General features: G+C 35.7%; 1 protein-coding gene across 1 annotated transcript in view; it reads left to right on the top strand.

Moving 5' to 3' along the window:
• HMCN1 (hemicentin 1) overlaps positions 1-18,843 on the top strand; it is a 522,545-nt gene that overhangs the window by 370,008 nt on the left and 133,694 nt on the right. Inside the window, exons 58-68 of the mRNA XM_033853373.2 lie at positions 3,660-3,821; positions 4,550-4,663; positions 4,778-4,980; positions 5,274-5,355; positions 5,465-5,596; positions 6,309-6,458; positions 11,205-11,364; positions 13,464-13,588; positions 13,822-14,005; positions 14,574-14,671; positions 15,562-15,840. Of these exons, the coding sequence (XP_033709264.1) occupies positions 3,660-3,821; positions 4,550-4,663; positions 4,778-4,980; positions 5,274-5,355; positions 5,465-5,596; positions 6,309-6,458; positions 11,205-11,364; positions 13,464-13,588; positions 13,822-14,005; positions 14,574-14,671; positions 15,562-15,840 (1,689 nt within the window). The remainder of the gene's footprint in view (positions 1-3,659; positions 3,822-4,549; positions 4,664-4,777; positions 4,981-5,273; positions 5,356-5,464; positions 5,597-6,308; positions 6,459-11,204; positions 11,365-13,463; positions 13,589-13,821; positions 14,006-14,573; positions 14,672-15,561; positions 15,841-18,843) is intronic.

The raw sequence follows: 18,843 nt of genomic DNA, 5'->3' as shown, positions 1-18,843 counted from the left end.
TAGAGAAACTCTTGGTGTCAGGACTATTGGTGGTATTATAAATTCATAGATACTGCTTGAAATGAGCCCTTTATACTGCCTCTTCATGGCTCTACTCCACAGTGACTCATACCTTCTTGAATGTCAGATGGCCCCTGTCTTAGCTCAGGCAGCCATTAACAAAATACCAGAGACTGCATGGCTTAAACAACAGGAGTTTATTTTCTCACCATTCTGGAGGCTGGAAAGTCCAAGATAAGGTTCCAGCAGGGTTCAATTTCTGGTGAAGGCTCTTTCTCCCTTGCAGATGGCCACTTTGTCCTCACAAGGCCTCTCCACTGAGCACGCATGGACAGAGAAAGCAAGGAAGCTCTCAGGTGTCTCTTTTTATAAAGACAATAATCCTATAGGATGAGTGCCCCATCTTTATGACCACATTTATCTTTCGTTCCTTCCTTAAAGGCCCCATCTTCAAATACAACCACACTGAGAGGGCTTTAGTGTATGAATTTTGGGGGGACACAAACATTCAATCACAGTCGCCTCTCACCTTCACTCAGTCAGTGCCCTTACCTCCTGTTTTACAGGGAAAAGAGAAGGCATATGGCTGAAACCACTTCAAATTCCTACCATCAAAATGAGAATATTAGCTGCATGTGATGCTGCCATTTCTTCCTTCTGTTACAACGCAAGATGGGAGCATTCCTCTACCTTCTAAAGACTGACTTGACTCTATATCCCTGGTGACCGCCTGGTCAAAAATCTCACAATCTCCTCTCTTCCTCTCCAGTATTGAAATTCACACTTTCACTGGCTCCTTCCCAAGAGCATTTAAATTTACTCATCTCTTGCCTCTTAAAAAAAAAAACCAAAAACCAAAAACACAAACAAAAAAAACCCAAAACAACTCTCCCTTAGACCTAGTATTTCTCTTCAGAGGCGTCCTTCTCTTTTTCCCCATTTCAAGGCAACCTTCTCTAATAGCTGTATATATTTACTGTCTCCTTTTCCTCACTCCTCCCACCATTGCTCATCGGATTTCACCCCAACTCCAATGAAACTGCTCACTGAATTCATGAAATGACATCAGAAGTCCAACAGGCATTTTCAGGCTTTATCTTTCTTACTTCTGAGCATTCAACATCCTTGAACATTTGACTATCTTTTTCAACAATTCTCTTCCTTTGGCTTTTGTGATGCCCACACCCCTTATTGATAATCTTGCCTTCCCAGTCTCGCATTCCCAGTCGTCTTTGCTAGTTCCTCCTTCTCTACTTGACTATTACACTTTCGTTTTCCAAGCGCTAGACTTTATTCTTCCCACTCTTTTCTTACGTGATCTCATGAATTCCCAAATTTCAGATACCATCTATGTGCAGAATAGTTTGCAAATTTTTATTTTCAGTCAGGGCTGCCTCAGGAACTCTAGACGCTTCTGTTCAAATATGTACTTCTTATTGACACAAATGCCTAATAGTCACTCTAAGACCATGTGTATATAACTGATCTCATTACCTTTTCCCAGAAATGTGTTCCTCCTCCAGGGATCTCTGTCTCAGTAAACGGAATCACCATCTTCGCATTGTTTGAGCCAGTTAAATGAATGTCATCCTGGATTCCTCCTCCTCCTTAAACCTCACCCCCAAAGCATTGAATCCTAAATATTCTACCTACATAATATTCTGGATCCACTCACTTTTCTATCCTTTCTGACACCATCCTAGGCATAGCACTATCATCTTCTGCACTCATTACAGCAATAGTCTCCTAACTGGTCTTTCTGAGTCCCTTCTAGCCTTCTCACCAGTTCCCTCCACTGTGGCCAGATTGATAACTTTTAAGCTAATTTTTGAGTAGACCACTCCTCTGCTTTCCTCTCCTTAGGCCGTTATTTCAGCATTCTAATGATGCCCAGAAGACCCTCTAGAATTTTATACTATTTAGTCGTTTAATCTTTGCCTTCTCCACCTTACTCCCCAGCAGCCTTGCTCTTCAGACTCTGGTCATGTCAGCCTTCTGGTGCCATGTTCTTTTCCCCATTTGTGCCTTTGTATGTGCCATGCCTTCTTTCTGAAAGACCCGTCCATTATCTGTCTTCCGCTAGCTTATTCCTGGTCATACTTCAGCATCTTTTTAAATGTCACTTCTTCCTCCTGATCCCCAAACTAGGTTATTTCCCTGTTGTCACCCTACTCTTCTGATTGACACTCACACTCATCACACTTGTAATTATTAGGCAGTATCGGACAGCGGCTAAGAACAGGGCTCTAGAGCCAGACAGCAGTCTTCCAGTTTCTTCCAGTATCTAACTGTGAAACCTTAGGCAAGATGCTAACCTCTCTCTGTCTCAGCTTGCTCATCTATAATAAATAAGAGGATAAGAACTGTATCTAACGCATAAGGTTTCTGAGCCTCCAATGGTATACATGAAGTGTTTAGTTCAGTGCCTGGCACAGCATAACCACTCAAAAAAATGTTAGCTGTTACTTTTTGTTCAATGTCTGTCACTATCACCAAATTATTAATTCTTTATAGATATTATCTATTATATTTTTCATACTGTATCAGCACTTAGCACATCTGAAATACAGTAGGTATTTAATAAATATTTGATAAATGAGTAGATGAATGAATATGAAAATTGGTGGATAAAAAAACATGTATAGTAAAATTTAAAAAGCAATTTTGCCTTTTGATCTTTTGCTTTTGTTTTTGATGCTATTTTAAGACCTCAGTCTTAATATAAAAGAGTATAATATAACATACAGAGTATAATATAGAGAGAGTATAATATAATAATAGAGTGTTACGTTAGTTGTGTTCTTTATTTCATGTCTTACTATCTTCATTGGCCTGAGCAAAACCCACCTCTGCCTTTATTTATTAATGTGTTCATTCATTAATGTATTCACTCATTTTTATGCTCATTTCTCGCTCCTATTCCCACCCCCCACATAGAAACCATTCAAATATGTATGATGTTATTCCTTCCACGTGCATGTGTTCTTGTAAAAAATCTATTATTCCATCTGCGTGTGTTTTAACATGCATAATTGGCATTGCATTATTAATCTTATGCTTTTTTACTCTACTTTTTCTCTGTACTGCTTCTGCTTTTGGAATTCTTTTTTGGTTTTGAACAATAAGCCATTGTATTGCTTATTTCTTAAATCTTCTGTTTATCTTGAAAGTCAGTGATTTACATTGTTGAAATAACCTGTATAATTTATTGATAGATACCCTAAAATAACAGGTCTAGTCTATTATTTCTATAAGCAAGAAAATAAAAACTTTAAGGATATAATATTCAAAACAAGAATATTCACATGTATTTAATAAAAAGCAGTATTAGGTCTGTGTACATTGACAAAACCATCTCAGGAACTGGCAACTACATTTTACAAATAAAATGCAGAATAATTCTGTCTGAAAATTCTAGTATTCTGTTTCAATTGGGAAAAACAAAACTGATGGACATGAGTTTGATGAAGGCATTAGGGAATTCTAAGAAGAAAGGTAAATAATTAACAGTATCATTAACTCAGTGCTTTAGCAGAGTACAGTAGTTGGGATTATATTAATAAATTGGAATATGTATTACTGATAATATCACTTTTTACATTTAATATGTTTACTATTAATACCAATATATTTCACTTTTAATATATTTACTATTGTAGTTCCTCCAAGTGTCATTGGTCCTAACCCTGAAAATCTCACTGTTGTGGTGAACAATTTCATCTCTTTGACCTGTGAGGTCTCTGGTTTTCCACCTCCTGATCTCAGCTGGCTCAAGAATGAACAGCCTATCAAGCTAAACACAAATGCTCTCATTGTGCCCGGTAAGGAACTTAGAACTCTTTATGAAGTGGGCAACACTTTCTCATTTTTCTTTATTTAATACAAATGGCATTGCAACTGAGTCTCTTTCCAAACTTTTGTCTTGCTGCATTTATTTGTTCACATTAAATGCCTCTCTTCAGCCATTTGGGGCCATTAGGATAAGACTGTAAAGACTCTATGATTTCAGTGGGAATGTACAGTAACAAGGTCTACTTCAAGAAATTATGAAATTTAGGAACAGAGCTGCTTAGCAATTACTTGGGGGTGATAGACTAGCGAATAGTGCTTTCATTGGATAAAATCACTGGTTGTTTTCAATCGATCCTAAAGCTCCTTGAAGATAGATTAATATCAGTAGATAGACTAACAGACGGACAGCCACTTCTGCACTGTGGGAGATTTAAACCCAGAAATACTTGTTGACATATACTGACTCTAGTACAATTATGGTTTGCTCACTAGAATCTATAGGAAACAGTTCTATTATCCATGTTTGGTTACTGGAGAGAAAATTTTATTAATTTCTTCTTTTATAAGGAAGTAGAATAAATAGTACTGAAAGGATCAAAGGAAACTGATTAAATTCTTTCATTTTATATATGAAATGCTTCTATATGCTTCTATCTATGCTTAGATTTTCCTCTAAGGGAAAGAATATATTTTGCTATTTATCTTATTGATTAGGTTGTTATTACAACAACCTCTGTACCAAACTATTTGCCCACAGGTGGTCGAACTTTACAAATTATCCGGGCCAAGGTATCTGATGGTGGTGAATACACTTGTATAGCCATCAATCAAGCTGGTGAAAGCAAGAAAAAAGTTGCCCTGACTGTTTACGGTTTGCTTCTACTTTTTTCATAAGATTTTTTCATTTTTAAACTGGTATTAGATATTTTCTATCTGAGCATTCTATGAAAAAAAAAAATCCTCTGTTCTTATTTTCTTCCTTCAGTGCCCCCAAGCATTAAAGATCATGGCAGCGAATCTCTTTCTGTAGTTAATGTAAGAGAGGGCACCTCAGTGTCATTGGAGTGTGAATCGAATGCTGTCCCACCTCCAGTCATCACCTGGTATAAGAATGGGCGGATGCTAACAGAGTCTACTCAGCGGGAGATTTTGGCCGATGGACAAATGCTGCACATCACGAAAGCTGAGGTGCATCTTTTATTCTTGTTTGTGTGTCATGACTCCTTGGCGGGATTATGGAAGGGAGAATTGGAAGTTGCATATTCCCCTTACTACAGTGAAAAATTATTTTCATGTAAAAAATAACATCATCAATGCCATTATCCTCATTTTTCATTTAAAAAAAAAGCAGGATTGTAGAAGGCAATTAGGACTGGGGCATTTAAGCATAAAGATGACTGATGATTTAATCTACACTCGAACGGTGTGATTGGTCATCTATAACTTAATGGAGCACATACAATAGTATCTTTTTCTTTTAGGTATCTGACACAGGCCAGTATGTATGTAGAGCTATAAATGTAGCAGGACGGGATGATAAAAATTTCCACCTCAATGTATATGGTGAGCATCTGCCTCTAATATAAGTCTTTTTCCCCCAGATATGCAAATGCCAGAAAGTATCCTGAATTAAGTTAATGAGGACACATGATTTTCTTCTGTCTTTTTACAGTGCCACCCAGTATTGAAGGGCCTGAAAAAGAAGTCATTGTGGAGACAATCAGCAATCCTGTGACTTTAACATGTGATGCCACTGGAATCCCACCTCCCATGATAGCATGGTTAAAGAACCACAAACCCATAGGTAATGTAGCTGTGCAGTTTTTTATGATTGTTTTCTTTTGCTCTTGATTCACTAGGTTAATAAACTAGCACATTTTCAGTATTACGCACATAGCTGTGTTTAGTTCATAAAGCCTAATGTACTGTAATATAAACTTACGAAAGGATTCTTTTTTTTTTTTAATTTATTTTTATTTTTGGCTGCGTTGGGTCTTTGTTGCTGCGTGCGGGCTTTCTCTAGTTGCGGCTAGCAGGGGCTACTCTTTCTTGCGGTGTGCGGGTTTCTCAGTGTGCTGGCTTCTCTTGTTGCGGAGCACAGGCTCTAGGTGCGTGGGCTTCAGTAGGTGTAGCTCACGGGCTCTAGAGAGCAGGCTCAGTAGTTGTGGCTCACGGGTTTAGTTGCTCTGCGGCCTGTGGGATCTTCCCGGACCAGGGCTTAAACCCGTGTCCCCTGCATTGGCAGGCGGATTCTTAACCACTGCGCCACCAGGGAAGCCCTACAAAAGGATTCTTCACTTGACAGAGATTTTTCTCCTTTCCATTTTACTGGAGAGAAAGTTTTATTAATTTCTTCTTTTATAAGGAAGTAGAATAAATAGTAATGAAAGGATCAAAGGACAAGGGGAAAACTTAAAAAAATACATTTGTCACATAAAGACATTTTTACAGTGGCTTGTAGAGATGTTAAAATAAAAGCTTTTTTATGTTTTGTTTGGCTTTGTTTCTACCTCTAGAAAATTCTGACTCACTTGAAGTTCATATTTTGTCGGGAGGTAGCAAACTCCAAATTGCCCGGTCTCAGCATTCAGACAGTGGAAACTATACATGCATTGCATCAAATATGGAGGGCAAAGCACAGAAAAATTACATTCTTTCAATTCAAGGTATGTGTGGTACACTCTGATCTGTCTTCAGTTTCTTTATTACATTCTCTCTGTAGTACAAAATAAGTGTACATCTAAATAGATCATTTATAATTGATTCAAAATATCTCTTTTTTGCATGTTTTGGATATTTTATTTCTTTTCCAATTTATTGAGATATAAGTGATATAAAGAACTGTATAATTTTAGGGTGCACAGCATAATGATTTGACTTACAAAATATCATTAGATAAACAAAAAATACTGTCAATTTTCTGTCCTACATTTGCCAGTAGATAGTATTTTCATGAAAATGGACACAAATGTGGAGAAAAGAATAGAAATTTCAAAATCTCTTTTTTTTCATGTTTCCTGAAATGTTTACCTTCCTATAGTATATATTCTATTGAATTACTTGTTTATTTAAAACTGGAATAACTTATTTTGATGCTAAGCCTATAGGTCTCTTCCTATTGATATAGATAAGTTTTATCTCATGAAGATATTAAATATGTTCTAATTACTGGCCAAGGATTAGGTGAGCTTAAATAATCATGAATCTTATACTATTTTGGTTTGAGAATAAGGAGCATTGATTCATCCAAGAAATATTTAATTAACACTTACTATGTTCCAGCATAGAATTGAGCACTGCAGGGAGAACTTGCATCCTTTTGATTTTCAGCAAACCTTTGGGGTATTACTTTTGGTCTAATGTTTAAATTGAAATGGAACTCTAACTTGAAACTAAGTTGAAATGCTTGCTTTTTCCAATTTTATTATAGTTACTGAAAAGAATTTCTCATAAGTTATAAACGCAGTTGTGAATATGTATTATCTACCTGTTGCATGCTCTGTTAAAGCTAACTCCAGAAAATTGAATTTTTTTTCCAGTTTTATTGAGATATAATTGACATATAACACTGTATAAGTTTAAGGTGTGCAACATAATGATTTGATATATGTATATATTGCAAAGTGATCACAATAAGATTAGTGAAAACCCATCACCTAAAAACTGAAATTAAAGAAAAATTAAGATGTTTATGAGTAATAGTCGTTTCTCCTATTAGTGATGCTTTAAGATTTCAGAAGTAAAAAGGGAAAAACTGCTATTCAGAGATTCAGTGTCAGAAATTGCATGTTTAATTACGTTTAATGCCCTAATAATAATAGATGCCAATCATGGGGTATGTGGTATGACCAAACATTTTGCCAGACTTTTTATATATGTCTTAGGACTAGAAATTGTATATAGACATAGGGCCTAGTCTGCACTTTTCCTATATTATATACTTGTTATAGGATGTCTCATTTACATTCTTATTGATTCAACTTCTAAATTGTACAAATTTGATATATTATCATCTTCTGGACGACTAAAATGAGATTTGGAGATATTATATAGCAATGTGTTGGTAAACGTTTAACAGTTGACTCTGCAGACAAAAAGGTCTTGATTTGTAACCAATCGTTTGTCGGTTTCTGTGGTGTAAGTATTCCCACAGTGGCCCATTTCAAGGTACGGATATGATGGCACCAAACATGGAGCAGGAAAGATGTGCAAACCTGGCTCTTGCAAGCTGGTATGAGCTGCCTCCAGCACACCACTATAATTATTTAGAAAGAATTAAAATGTATTTCTGTCTTATACTACTGTCAATATTTTTATTACACATTATTTCTTTTTTTTAATCAATATTTCTTTTTGTGAAGTATAGTTGATTTACAATGTTGTGTTAATTTCTGCTCTACAGCAAAGTGATTCAGGTATACATCTATATACATTCATTTTTTTTTAATATTCTTTTCCATTATGGTTTATCATAGGATATTGAATATAGTTCTCTGTGCTATACAGTAGGACCTTATTGTTTATCCATTCTATAATATATATAAAAGCTTACATCTGCTAACCCCAGCATGCCACTCCATCCCTCCCCCAACCCCCCCTCCTCCTTGGCGACCACCAGTCTGTTCTCTGTGTCTGTGATTCTGTTTCATAGATAGGTTCATTTGTGTCATATTTTAGCTTCCACATATAAGTGATATCATATGGTATTTGTCTTTCTGACTTACTTCACTTAGTGTGATAATCTCTGGTTGCATCCATGTTGCTGCAAATGGCATATTTCATTCTTTTTTATGGCTGAGTAGTATTCCATTGTATATATGTACCACATCTTCTTTAGGTTGTTTCCATGTCTTGGCTATTGTGAATTGTGCTGCTGTGAACATAGGGGTGCATGTATCTTTTTTTTTAATATATATATATATTTTTTTAATTTTTGGTTGCATTTGGTCTTCGTGGCTGCACGCGGGCTTTCTCAACTTGTGACGAGCATGGGCTACTCTTCGTCGTGGTGCTCAGGCTTCTCATTGCAGTGGCTTCTCTTGTTGCAGAGCATGGGCTCTAGGCACATGGGCTTCAGTAGTTGTAGCACGCAGGCTCAGTCGTTGTGGCACACAGGCTCAACAGTCATGGCTTGCGGGCTCTAGAGCGCAGGCTCAGTAGTTGTGGTGCATGGGCTTAGTTGCTCTGTGGCATGTGGGATCTTCCCGGACCAGGAATCGAACCCATGTCCCCTGCATTGGCAGGCAGATTCTTAACCACTGCGCCACCAGGGAAGTCCTGCATGTACTTTTCTGAATTATAGCTTTGTCTAGGTATATGCCCAGTAGTGGGATTTCTGGATCATATGGTAATTGTATTTTTAGTTTTCTGAGGAACCTCCTTACTGTTCTCCATAGTGGCTTCACCAATTTACATTTCCATCAACAGTGTAGGAGGGTTCTCTTTTCTACACACCCTCTCTAGCATTTGTTATTTGTAGACTTTTTGATGATGGCCATTCTGACTGGTGTGAGGTGATACCTCATCGTAGTTTTGATTTGCATTTCTCTAATAATTAGTGATGTTGAATATCTGTTCATATGCCTGTTGGCCATCTGTATGTCTTCTTTGGAGAAATGTCTGTTTAGGTCTTCTGCCCATTTTTCAATTGGGTTGTTTGTTTTTTTGTTGTTGAGTTGTATGTACACATTATTTCTTTTTTTTTAATTAATTTTTTATTGGAGTATAGTTGCTTTACAATACTGTTGTTATTTTTTACTGTATGGCAAAGTAAATCAGCTATATGTATACATATATCCCCTCTTTTTTGGATTTCCTTCCCATTTAGGTCACCACAGAGCACTGAGTAGAGTTCCCTGAGCTATACAGTAGGTTCTCATTAGTTATCTATTTTATACATAGTATCAGTAGTGTACATATGTCAATCCCAATCTCCCAATTCATCCCAGCCCCCTCTTGCCCCCCTTGGTGTCCATACATTCTCTATGTCTGTGTCTCTATTTCTGCTTTGCAAGTAAGATAATCTATACCATTTTTCTGGATTCCACATATATGTGTTATATACAATATTTGTTTTTCTCTTTCTGACTTACTTCACTCTGTATAATAGTCTCTAGGTCCATCCACATCTCTATAAATGACCCAGTTTCATTCCTTTTCATGGCTGAGTAATATTCCATTGTATATATGTGCCACATCTTCTTTATCCATTCCTCTGTTGATGGACATTTAGGTTGCTTCCATGACCTGGCTATTGTAAACAGCGCTGCAATGAACATTGGGGTGCATGTGTCTTTTTGAATTATGGTTTTCTCTGGGTATATGCCCAGTAGTGGGATTGCTGGGTCATATGGTAGTTCTATTTTTAGTTTTTTAAGGAACCTCCATACTGTTCTCCATAGTGGCTGCACCAATTTACATTTCCACCAACAGTGCAAGAGGGTTCCCTTTTCTCCATGCCCTTTTCAGCATTTGTTGTTTGTAGATTTTTAAAAAAAAACTTTATTGGAGTATAATTGCTTAACAATGGTGTGCTACTTTCTGCTGTATAACAAAGTTGTAGATTTTTTAATGATGGCCATTCTGACTGGTGTGAGGTGATACGTCACTGTAGTTTTGATTTGCATTTCTCTAATAATTAGTGATGTTGAGCATCTTTTCATGTGTTTGTTAGCCATCTGTAAGTCTTCTTTGGAGAGATGTCTATTTAGGTCTTCCGCCCATTATTTGATTGGATTTTTTTTTTTTTTTGATACTGAGCTCCCTGAGCTGTTTGTGTATTTTGGAGATTAATCCTTTGTCAGTTGCTTTGTTCGCAAATATTTTCACTTCTTCTGAGGGTTGTCTTTTCATCTTGTTTATGGTTTCCTTTTCTGTCAAAAGCTTTTAAGTACACACTATTTCTTAAATGAATCATTAAGGTGAAAAACAAAGATGGCTAGAAAAAGGGAATAGAAATGATTAAATCTTGAAACCAATAATAAACCTATCGTTCAGAATAAATAATATTTAAATAGAGAAAGAATTAACCAACTTAGATACTTTTCTCAGATGTTTATGCCAAAATTTTATAAAACAGATTCCCCTGAACTGTATTAATTCTGAGCTATCTATTGAGGATTTAATCTAAGAGCGATTCTGTTTGGCCAGGAGGGGTGCCCATGAGGTAGATATGTCACCAACCACCATGAGCAAATAATTATACCAACTTACAATATAACAGGAATATTGAAGTGATTCCTCTACCTATTCCTCATTTAAAAATAATTTATGGCAATAACAAGAGTTTGATCTTGAACCACAGTCTAGAAAGAATGTGAAATAAAAATGGCATATTATTCTATGATTCTGTTGCATTCATTAGAATTTATATTCTTGTGCCTTGTTAATGAAAGTCAATTTTTTCTCCAAAGTTCCTCCAAATGTTGCTGGTGCTGAGATTCCAAGTGAAGTCAGTGTCCTTCTTGGGGAAAATGTTGAGCTGGTCTGCAATGCAAATGGCATTCCTACCCCTCTTATTCAGTGGCTTAGAGATGGAAAGCCCATAACTAACAGTGAAACAGAAAGAATTCGGTATGTGTGAAAAGAATTTCTGCATCATTAATTGTAATGTGTTCTACAGTTTTAGAGGGCTGGACACAGATATTCTCCTTGGAGAATCACTCAAAAGTATTTGTCTGTGTGTGTATGTGTTCCTTATTTATCAACTCTGTGTTATAAAATCTCCTCACATGTTCATTCCTGCAAGTGTTAGTTAACTGTTGTAGATTTTATTCCTCTAATTTCAGAACACTTATACCAAAGTCCACATCATAAAATAATTCTTTCTTGCTAACATCAAACCAATTTCATCCTACAAAAGATTCATCAGTCATCTCTTAGATATAATTTTGTGTCCTGAAATCACCAAACCACCAGACATGCCATAGTGCTTGGCTCATTTTGAGAAAAGATACTATCATCATAACCTGGTTCATCTCCTATAGTGATATGTGCAAATCCCGTTTTCAGCTGACACTTCACGCCACAAACCACATAGAGATGGAATGATAATGTGGTAAGGCATTCCTGCTACTTTCAACAACAAATGCCTTTTGAAGGACACTGCAGAATTCTACACTCTACTATATCATTTCATCACAAAGCCCTATAATATACACATACCAGAATAATTATAATTACTCAAAGAATTATATATACCTCAGAAAGCATTAATTAAATGTATTGCAAACTTTATCATTTTGAACCACTATTTTAAATTTAAGGGTTTGCAGTATATTTTCTAATCAATGAATTGAATATACATAATTTAAAGAAAGATAAATGTTATTTTCTTTGAAATCGTTTTATGTTAAAACTTAGACATTTGTCCCCTCTACAAGATTAGGTAAATTGCCAAACAATGTTTTAGCTTAGAGGTACATTTTGAGTTTCAATTCTCTGGTGTGGACATTTCTGAATAGTTAAATATTTAGTTATTTATTAAATCAGCTGATATCAACCCTATTCTAAACCAAGTACTAGATAGTTGGTGGGACCTCAAGATCTATAAGATAATATTTGTACCGAGGAATTTGGGATCTATTACTTCTCCTCTCACATTAAGATCCCACATATACTTATTCTTATATCCACTTTATTATTTGTTCCCAGCTACACAATATGTGTAGGTTTGTAAATGGGCCAATTTGTCAGTCAAATACAGTATTTTTCCAAAGTCAGCTTACTACTTTCCTTTGGTCATGGCAACTTGCTTTTTGTTTATTCATATGGTTAAACTCATGGAATTTTAAAATTCATAGTTTGAAAAAGAAAAAATAAAATAGACCCAGATAATAAGATTGTAATTCTCAATAATTATATTTAATAACATGATATAGTAGAAATGGAGTATTTACTTTGGACACTGGGAGACTCTAATAAAATCACTATTGTAAGAATGACTGTAGATAGCAATTTAATCTCTTTGTAAAACACAGGAAGTTTTATTTGATAATTAATGGTGTGTGAAGAGAATCAATAATGCAATAATCTTAATTTAGATATCATTGATAACCTAGTTGTATAGTTAGTATACAGTATTATGTAAATAAAAGGAAAAGCTTTAGCAATTAGAAAAATTTTTGCAAACTATACCCATACATAAATACTAAGTTGTTGTCAGTGTTTAAATAAATTATTCTATCCTGCTCCTTCTCATTAAGAGTATTAGTAAGTTGTTTATAGCCAGATTTTTCACTTTAATTTATCACTGTAACATTCTTCAATTTTTATACCACAGTTTTTATAATTTTCATTTAATTCCAGCCTTATATTGATAACTAAGGACAAAACATTCTATCTCTGAGAAAAACATGTCTTTGCCCATGATTCGGATAGAAAAGTTCCTAACCTGATTTTGTTCACTTCCTTTTTTCTCATAAGGAGGCAGTGGATATATGAGATCCATTACTGTAGCAGTTTAGCTGGTTGCTTGAAATCTCTACCAGTTTCACTAGCTCTGACTTTAACAGGCTTCCATGTACTTAGTGGAAAAGATTTAAACCATTATATCCAAGATGAAGATGCATTTTAGGGTGATTTTTTTTAAACAATATAATAATCTGGAATGAGTTTTCCAGAATAGCTCCATATATATCATCTCAGTGCCTCTGATATAATCTTTTCTATAGGGTGACTGCAGATGGCAGCACATTAAACATTTACGAAGCCCTCCCATCTGACATGGGAAAATACACGTGTGTTGCTACTAATCCTGCTGGAGAAGAAGACCGAATTTTTAACTTGAACGTCTATGGTAAATACGAAATTTCACCCTCTTTTGACTATGCTGCCTTAGGAATCGATCAGAAGAAATGAAGGTCCAGCAGTAGGTGTCTGAAGCATTTATTTCTAAAATGTGATGTCCTTGTTGTTTCCTTTTGGGATACAAGGCAGAAATATAGGTAAATGTAGTTGAAATGATTGGAACTGGTAATACACACCCCATTCCACCCCACCCCCTTCTCTCTCATTTTCTATATGATGTAGTTCCACCTGCAATTAGGGGTAATAAAGAAGCAGCAGAGAAACTAATGGCTTTGGTGGATACTTCAATAAATATTGAATGCAGAGCCACAGGGATGCCTCCACCACAGATAAACTGGCTAAAGAATGGACTTCCTCTACCTCTCTCCTCCCATGTCCGGTTGCTGTCTGGAGGACAAGTTGTCAGGTCAGCTTTTATTGTGTATGATTTGCTAGACAAAGTTACTGTGATTGTAACTTTAACTTCATCTAAATAATGTTTTTAAAATGTCTTTCCCTAAGCTTTTACTTTTGTTTCCCTTTCAGTAATTTTTTAGAAGAGGGGGGATAGCAAATATGTTTGGCATGGTTTATTATTTTTATTTAAATGCTCATGTTTTAGTAAGTTTGTATAAAATAGGTCTTTCATAGACATACATGTATCATATATTTTTTGAAGAACTATTATAGCTAAAACTATATGGCAAAATGGTAGGAAGATGCTTACTACAATCGTGATTTTCATGATTTTCATCATTCTCTATTAATATGTATTTGAAAACTATTCACCTCTCATATTGTGTTATATTTTCAGTGGCTCTGTCGAATAAATGGCATTGGAGGCATCTATATTTTGTGATGGATGGTTATAAGCTTTATAACTAAAATTTCCCAAAATAAATTCCCTTCCTTAATCTTTGTATTATCACAAATGTTTTATTTGTATATGTTGAATGGGATCAAATTACGAAGCGTTGGGTCAAACTGTTTTTCAGGATTGTGAGAGCTCAGGTGTCTGATGATGCTGTGTATACTTGTGTGGCCTCCAACAGAGCTGGGGTGGATAATAAACATTACAGTCTTCAAGTCTTTGGTATGTCACCAGAAACAATCCTAGTACTATACTATGTGTCCAATGTTAAACAACAGCCTTAATTTAACTATTGACGTATCAGGAAGGAGTGGTAAAAGAGGATCTTAACTAGGGCTTCTAGAATGCCTGCTCTCCCCAGGGGTCCATATATATTGGAGCATACTGTCTGTCAAAATACTTTTCTAACCTGGAATTTTGCATTCAGTGAAATCTAAGTTTTTTAAAATAGTATTTCAATCCAGACACAAGACCAGTCTTTTCATACAAAGAGAAAGTTAAGACTGTTTTCTAATAATGTTAGTGTCTCACTGAGAGTATTTAAAGTATGAATGGATGTGTGCATATATACTAAATATCTCTGTGTGCATGTTAGGTAGAGACAGAACTCAAAACATTCAATTTCTGAATTATTAAGATTTGCTAGACCAGAGTTCACGATCCCCAAGAATTTCTCAGAACAGTTGAGTAACTATTTACTATAGCCTACGAATGATTTATGTTGGATTATATACAATTTACTCTGGAACTTATTTTATTTATTCCACATAAAGTAGCTGGAAGTATACTTCTGTAATAATATAAATTATAACAATTTAAAAGGAAAAACCTAAGATGTTGAAAAATGGCCAAATTTTAAAACACATTTAGTTTGTATGTTCTACAAGGAAACAGTATTGAGGTCTTACTGCTAATATTTTGGAAGGTTAAAAACTAGCCTACATAACACATGCTTTTATAGTAAAGTCATAGACTAATTAGATGGTATTTTAAATTCTATATTTTTACAGATCATAGAAACACTATAGAACTAATTGAACCATTAAAATTTTTTAATCTAAATTGCTCTCAAATTATAATAGATACATAATTTTGTTTTGTTTTCTATACAGTACCACCAAAACTGGACAATGGGATGGGAACAGAGGAAATCACAATTGTCAAGGGTAGTTCCACCTCCATGCCATGTTTTACCGATGGAACCCCAACTCCCAGGATGTCCTGGCTTAGAGATGGCCAGCCTCTGGGGCTTGATGCCCATCTGTCAACAACCTCTCAAGAAATGGTCCTTCAGCTCATCAAAGCAGAAACTGAAGATTCAGGAAGGTACACCTGCATTGCCTCAAATGAAGCAGGAGAAATCAGTAAACACTTTATCCTGAAGGTCCTAGGTAAGTAAAATAATTGGGAAATAAGTGATAATAAAGACAATAAGTAAGTATAATTCTTAGAATCATTGGCTATAGGACAAAATTTGTAAAAACTTCATTATACTTCATATTTCTGTTCTGTAATTCACCTAGGTTTACTTTTAGTATCTGAAGCATGTTAAGTTATTGTGTTTCTTATCTGTGTAAAAGGATGAACACTCCCACTTGTAAAACATTATTCATTGACAATGCCATACAACCAATTGATAAGTAGCTTTTTAACTTTTTCGAAGAACTGAAATCACTTCTGATGCTAGTAATTTAATGGAAAAGCATGATATTTATACTATTATGTTATTCCAAACAATCTTTAAACGATCCAGTCTGTAGATTATAGTTGTAATGGTCATTTCAAATAGTCTAGTTCTATTTACTCTTCTGTGCATTAAAATAAGTATTTTAAATAGGTATTCCAGTGTTCTACATGCAAATAAATAGTATAAAGGGAAAACATATCTTTTCCTTGAAGTAAAACAGTTTGACTTCGGAAGAGAAATGAAAATGAATGAAATGAATTATTTCAATAATCAATAATTTTTTGGAGTTTTTTTTTCACGATGATTGAGGTAAAACCTCAGGCTCTTTACATTTTTTCCTAACAAAATGCACCCCACAAGGAAAAATAAGAATTTTGGCAAGAGTCTAGCCAAATGTTTTCAGGACATCCTATAATCTTTCTTGTAGCACCTATTACAATTTTAATTATTTGTGTAACCTTAAAAGTCTGTTTCATCCTTAGTTAAACTCTGTGATGATCAGTACCCTTTTTACTTATTGCTGTATTCCCAGGGCTTAGCATGGCCTTTGACACATAATATTTATCTGTTGGCTTGAACTGAATGGAACTAGGTACTTATCAGGTGGATTGAAGTGAGTTTTAACTGTAGCAGGAGACAGAACAGTATCTAAATAAACAAACAGAAATACTGTGGTGTAGATGAGTATTCCATAGAATGAAAGGTAGTAGTGAAGGCAGTACACCAGAATATTTAGAGACAAAAGGCAGGAGAAAGCATGTGTTTGTAAGGAAGGATGGAATAACAAATTCCCATATACCAATTCACAGAATATGAGGAATATCAAGAGATGACATCTTGTACATTAATTATTCACCTATTAATTGTTAATTATTGACTATACATTATGTGCCAGGCATGTTTCTAGTCAACATGTAACAAATAATTACTGGACACCTACTATGTGACATATGGTATGACAAGTACTTGACTGCATCACTGAATAGGAAGGATGTGGCCTCAGCCCTCAAGTTCCTGCATTGGCGGGGAACATAGATATTGAAAAAGTAATTACTTATGAGTGTGATAAGGATGATATGGCGAAAATTAAATTCTGTGGGAAGGTTCAAAGAAGGTCTCTTCAAGGATACATCTAAGCCTTAAAAAGTAAGACTATAGAGATGAGTGAGGAGATGCCTACATCTTTTACCTAGAAATGATAAACCTTGAGTTGTCTATCTGTGCTTACTGAAGCTGAGTGTAACAGCAAGAGTAGAAGACAAGACTGGAAATATAACTGGACAGAAGCCATACTGTGAAGAGCCTCAGTTAGAGAATTTGGGCCTCATCACGAAGGCAGTAGAAGAAGCTTAAGCAGGAATATGTTACAGTCAGATTTCACTTCCAAAAAATTCCCTCTAATGACAGAGTGAAGAATGAATCGAAGAGTCTGTTATACTCACACAGGCCTAAAAATACAGGGGCCTGGTGTAGCATGTGGCAGTGGAGAAAAAAAGAAGGAAGACTTCTGCAGGAATTCTAGAACCCAGGAGCAGAATCACGGCCCAGTACATTTCTGGATGTAGAACACAAAAAGAGAAAAATAACACCAATGTTGTTAGAGTCATATACAAAGAACAACCTTCCCACCTGCGGGGTTTACAAGGATATTCTCTTAAAACAGATTTGAAAACTGGTTTAACAGAAGGATGAGCAGTTTTAGCATTTCAGCATCTGTTGAAACCTAATTCCATTAAAACCTGAAAAACTTCACTCTGATCTATATTACAATAGAAATGTGAATTTAAGTGTCCTAATTTGGTGAAGCACTAATCTCAACTTAATTCTATCCACCTGCTGGGAGGTGTCATGGTGTATTAGTGGTTCTGAAAGTCCACTATGGGTAAAATACTAAAAACCAGGGAGAAGATCATGCAAAATAAAGCTAGTGGGTACGGGAGTTGACAGGGTTCAGGCTATGAAGGGACTGTTGACCACATTAAGGATTTTGTGTTTTGTCCTAGAACAATGGGAAACCATTAAAAGTTCTAACAAGTGGAATGCCATGAGTAGAGTTGCAGTTTGGAATGACCACTCTGTGATTGCAAAGTGGAGAGCGGCTTGGAGTGGGTTCTGAGAGACAGTGTGTTATTAGGAATTGTGTCTGTCTGTGGTTAACAGAGAGTCTAAACATGGTGAATTAAAGAACTTTTGTTTTTCTCACTGAATGAGGTGTCTGGAGGTGGGCAGTAGTTGCATTGGTTCTGCAGTTCAGATCTTAACAGTTCTCCTGGCCTTTGGCCTTTATATCATAGTCAGACCGTGATCATGCACTGGCTGCTCACCCCCAGCATCACTATAGGCAACAATAGAGCAGAAAAAATGGGAAAGGCAAAGAACTGCCCCTTTCAGTATTTTCTTAGAATCTCCACAAAACTACCTCTACTTATATCTCATTGGTCAGAATCTTCACGTGCCACTCCATCTACCATCTACTAAAGAGGCTAGGAAATGTAGTTTTTAGCACATTGACAGCCCTAACAAAATTGAGGTCTGTTAATAAGAAAGAAACAAGTAAATGATATTGGGTAGGCAGCTACAGCCAGGAAGGAGGAGATATTAGTCCAAGTAAACGGTATTATAGCTCAGAATAGTGATGCAAGTGAGAGGAAAAGATGTATTCTAGAACTAGTTGCAGGTAGAAGTATTAAGACTTGGTGGTGGATTT

This window comes from Tursiops truncatus, chromosome 1 (genome assembly GCF_011762595.2).
Source record: "Tursiops truncatus isolate mTurTru1 chromosome 1, mTurTru1.mat.Y, whole genome shotgun sequence".
NCBI lineage: Eukaryota > Metazoa > Chordata > Mammalia > Artiodactyla > Delphinidae > Tursiops > Tursiops truncatus.
This window is presented reverse-complemented; position numbering and strand designations above follow the sequence as displayed.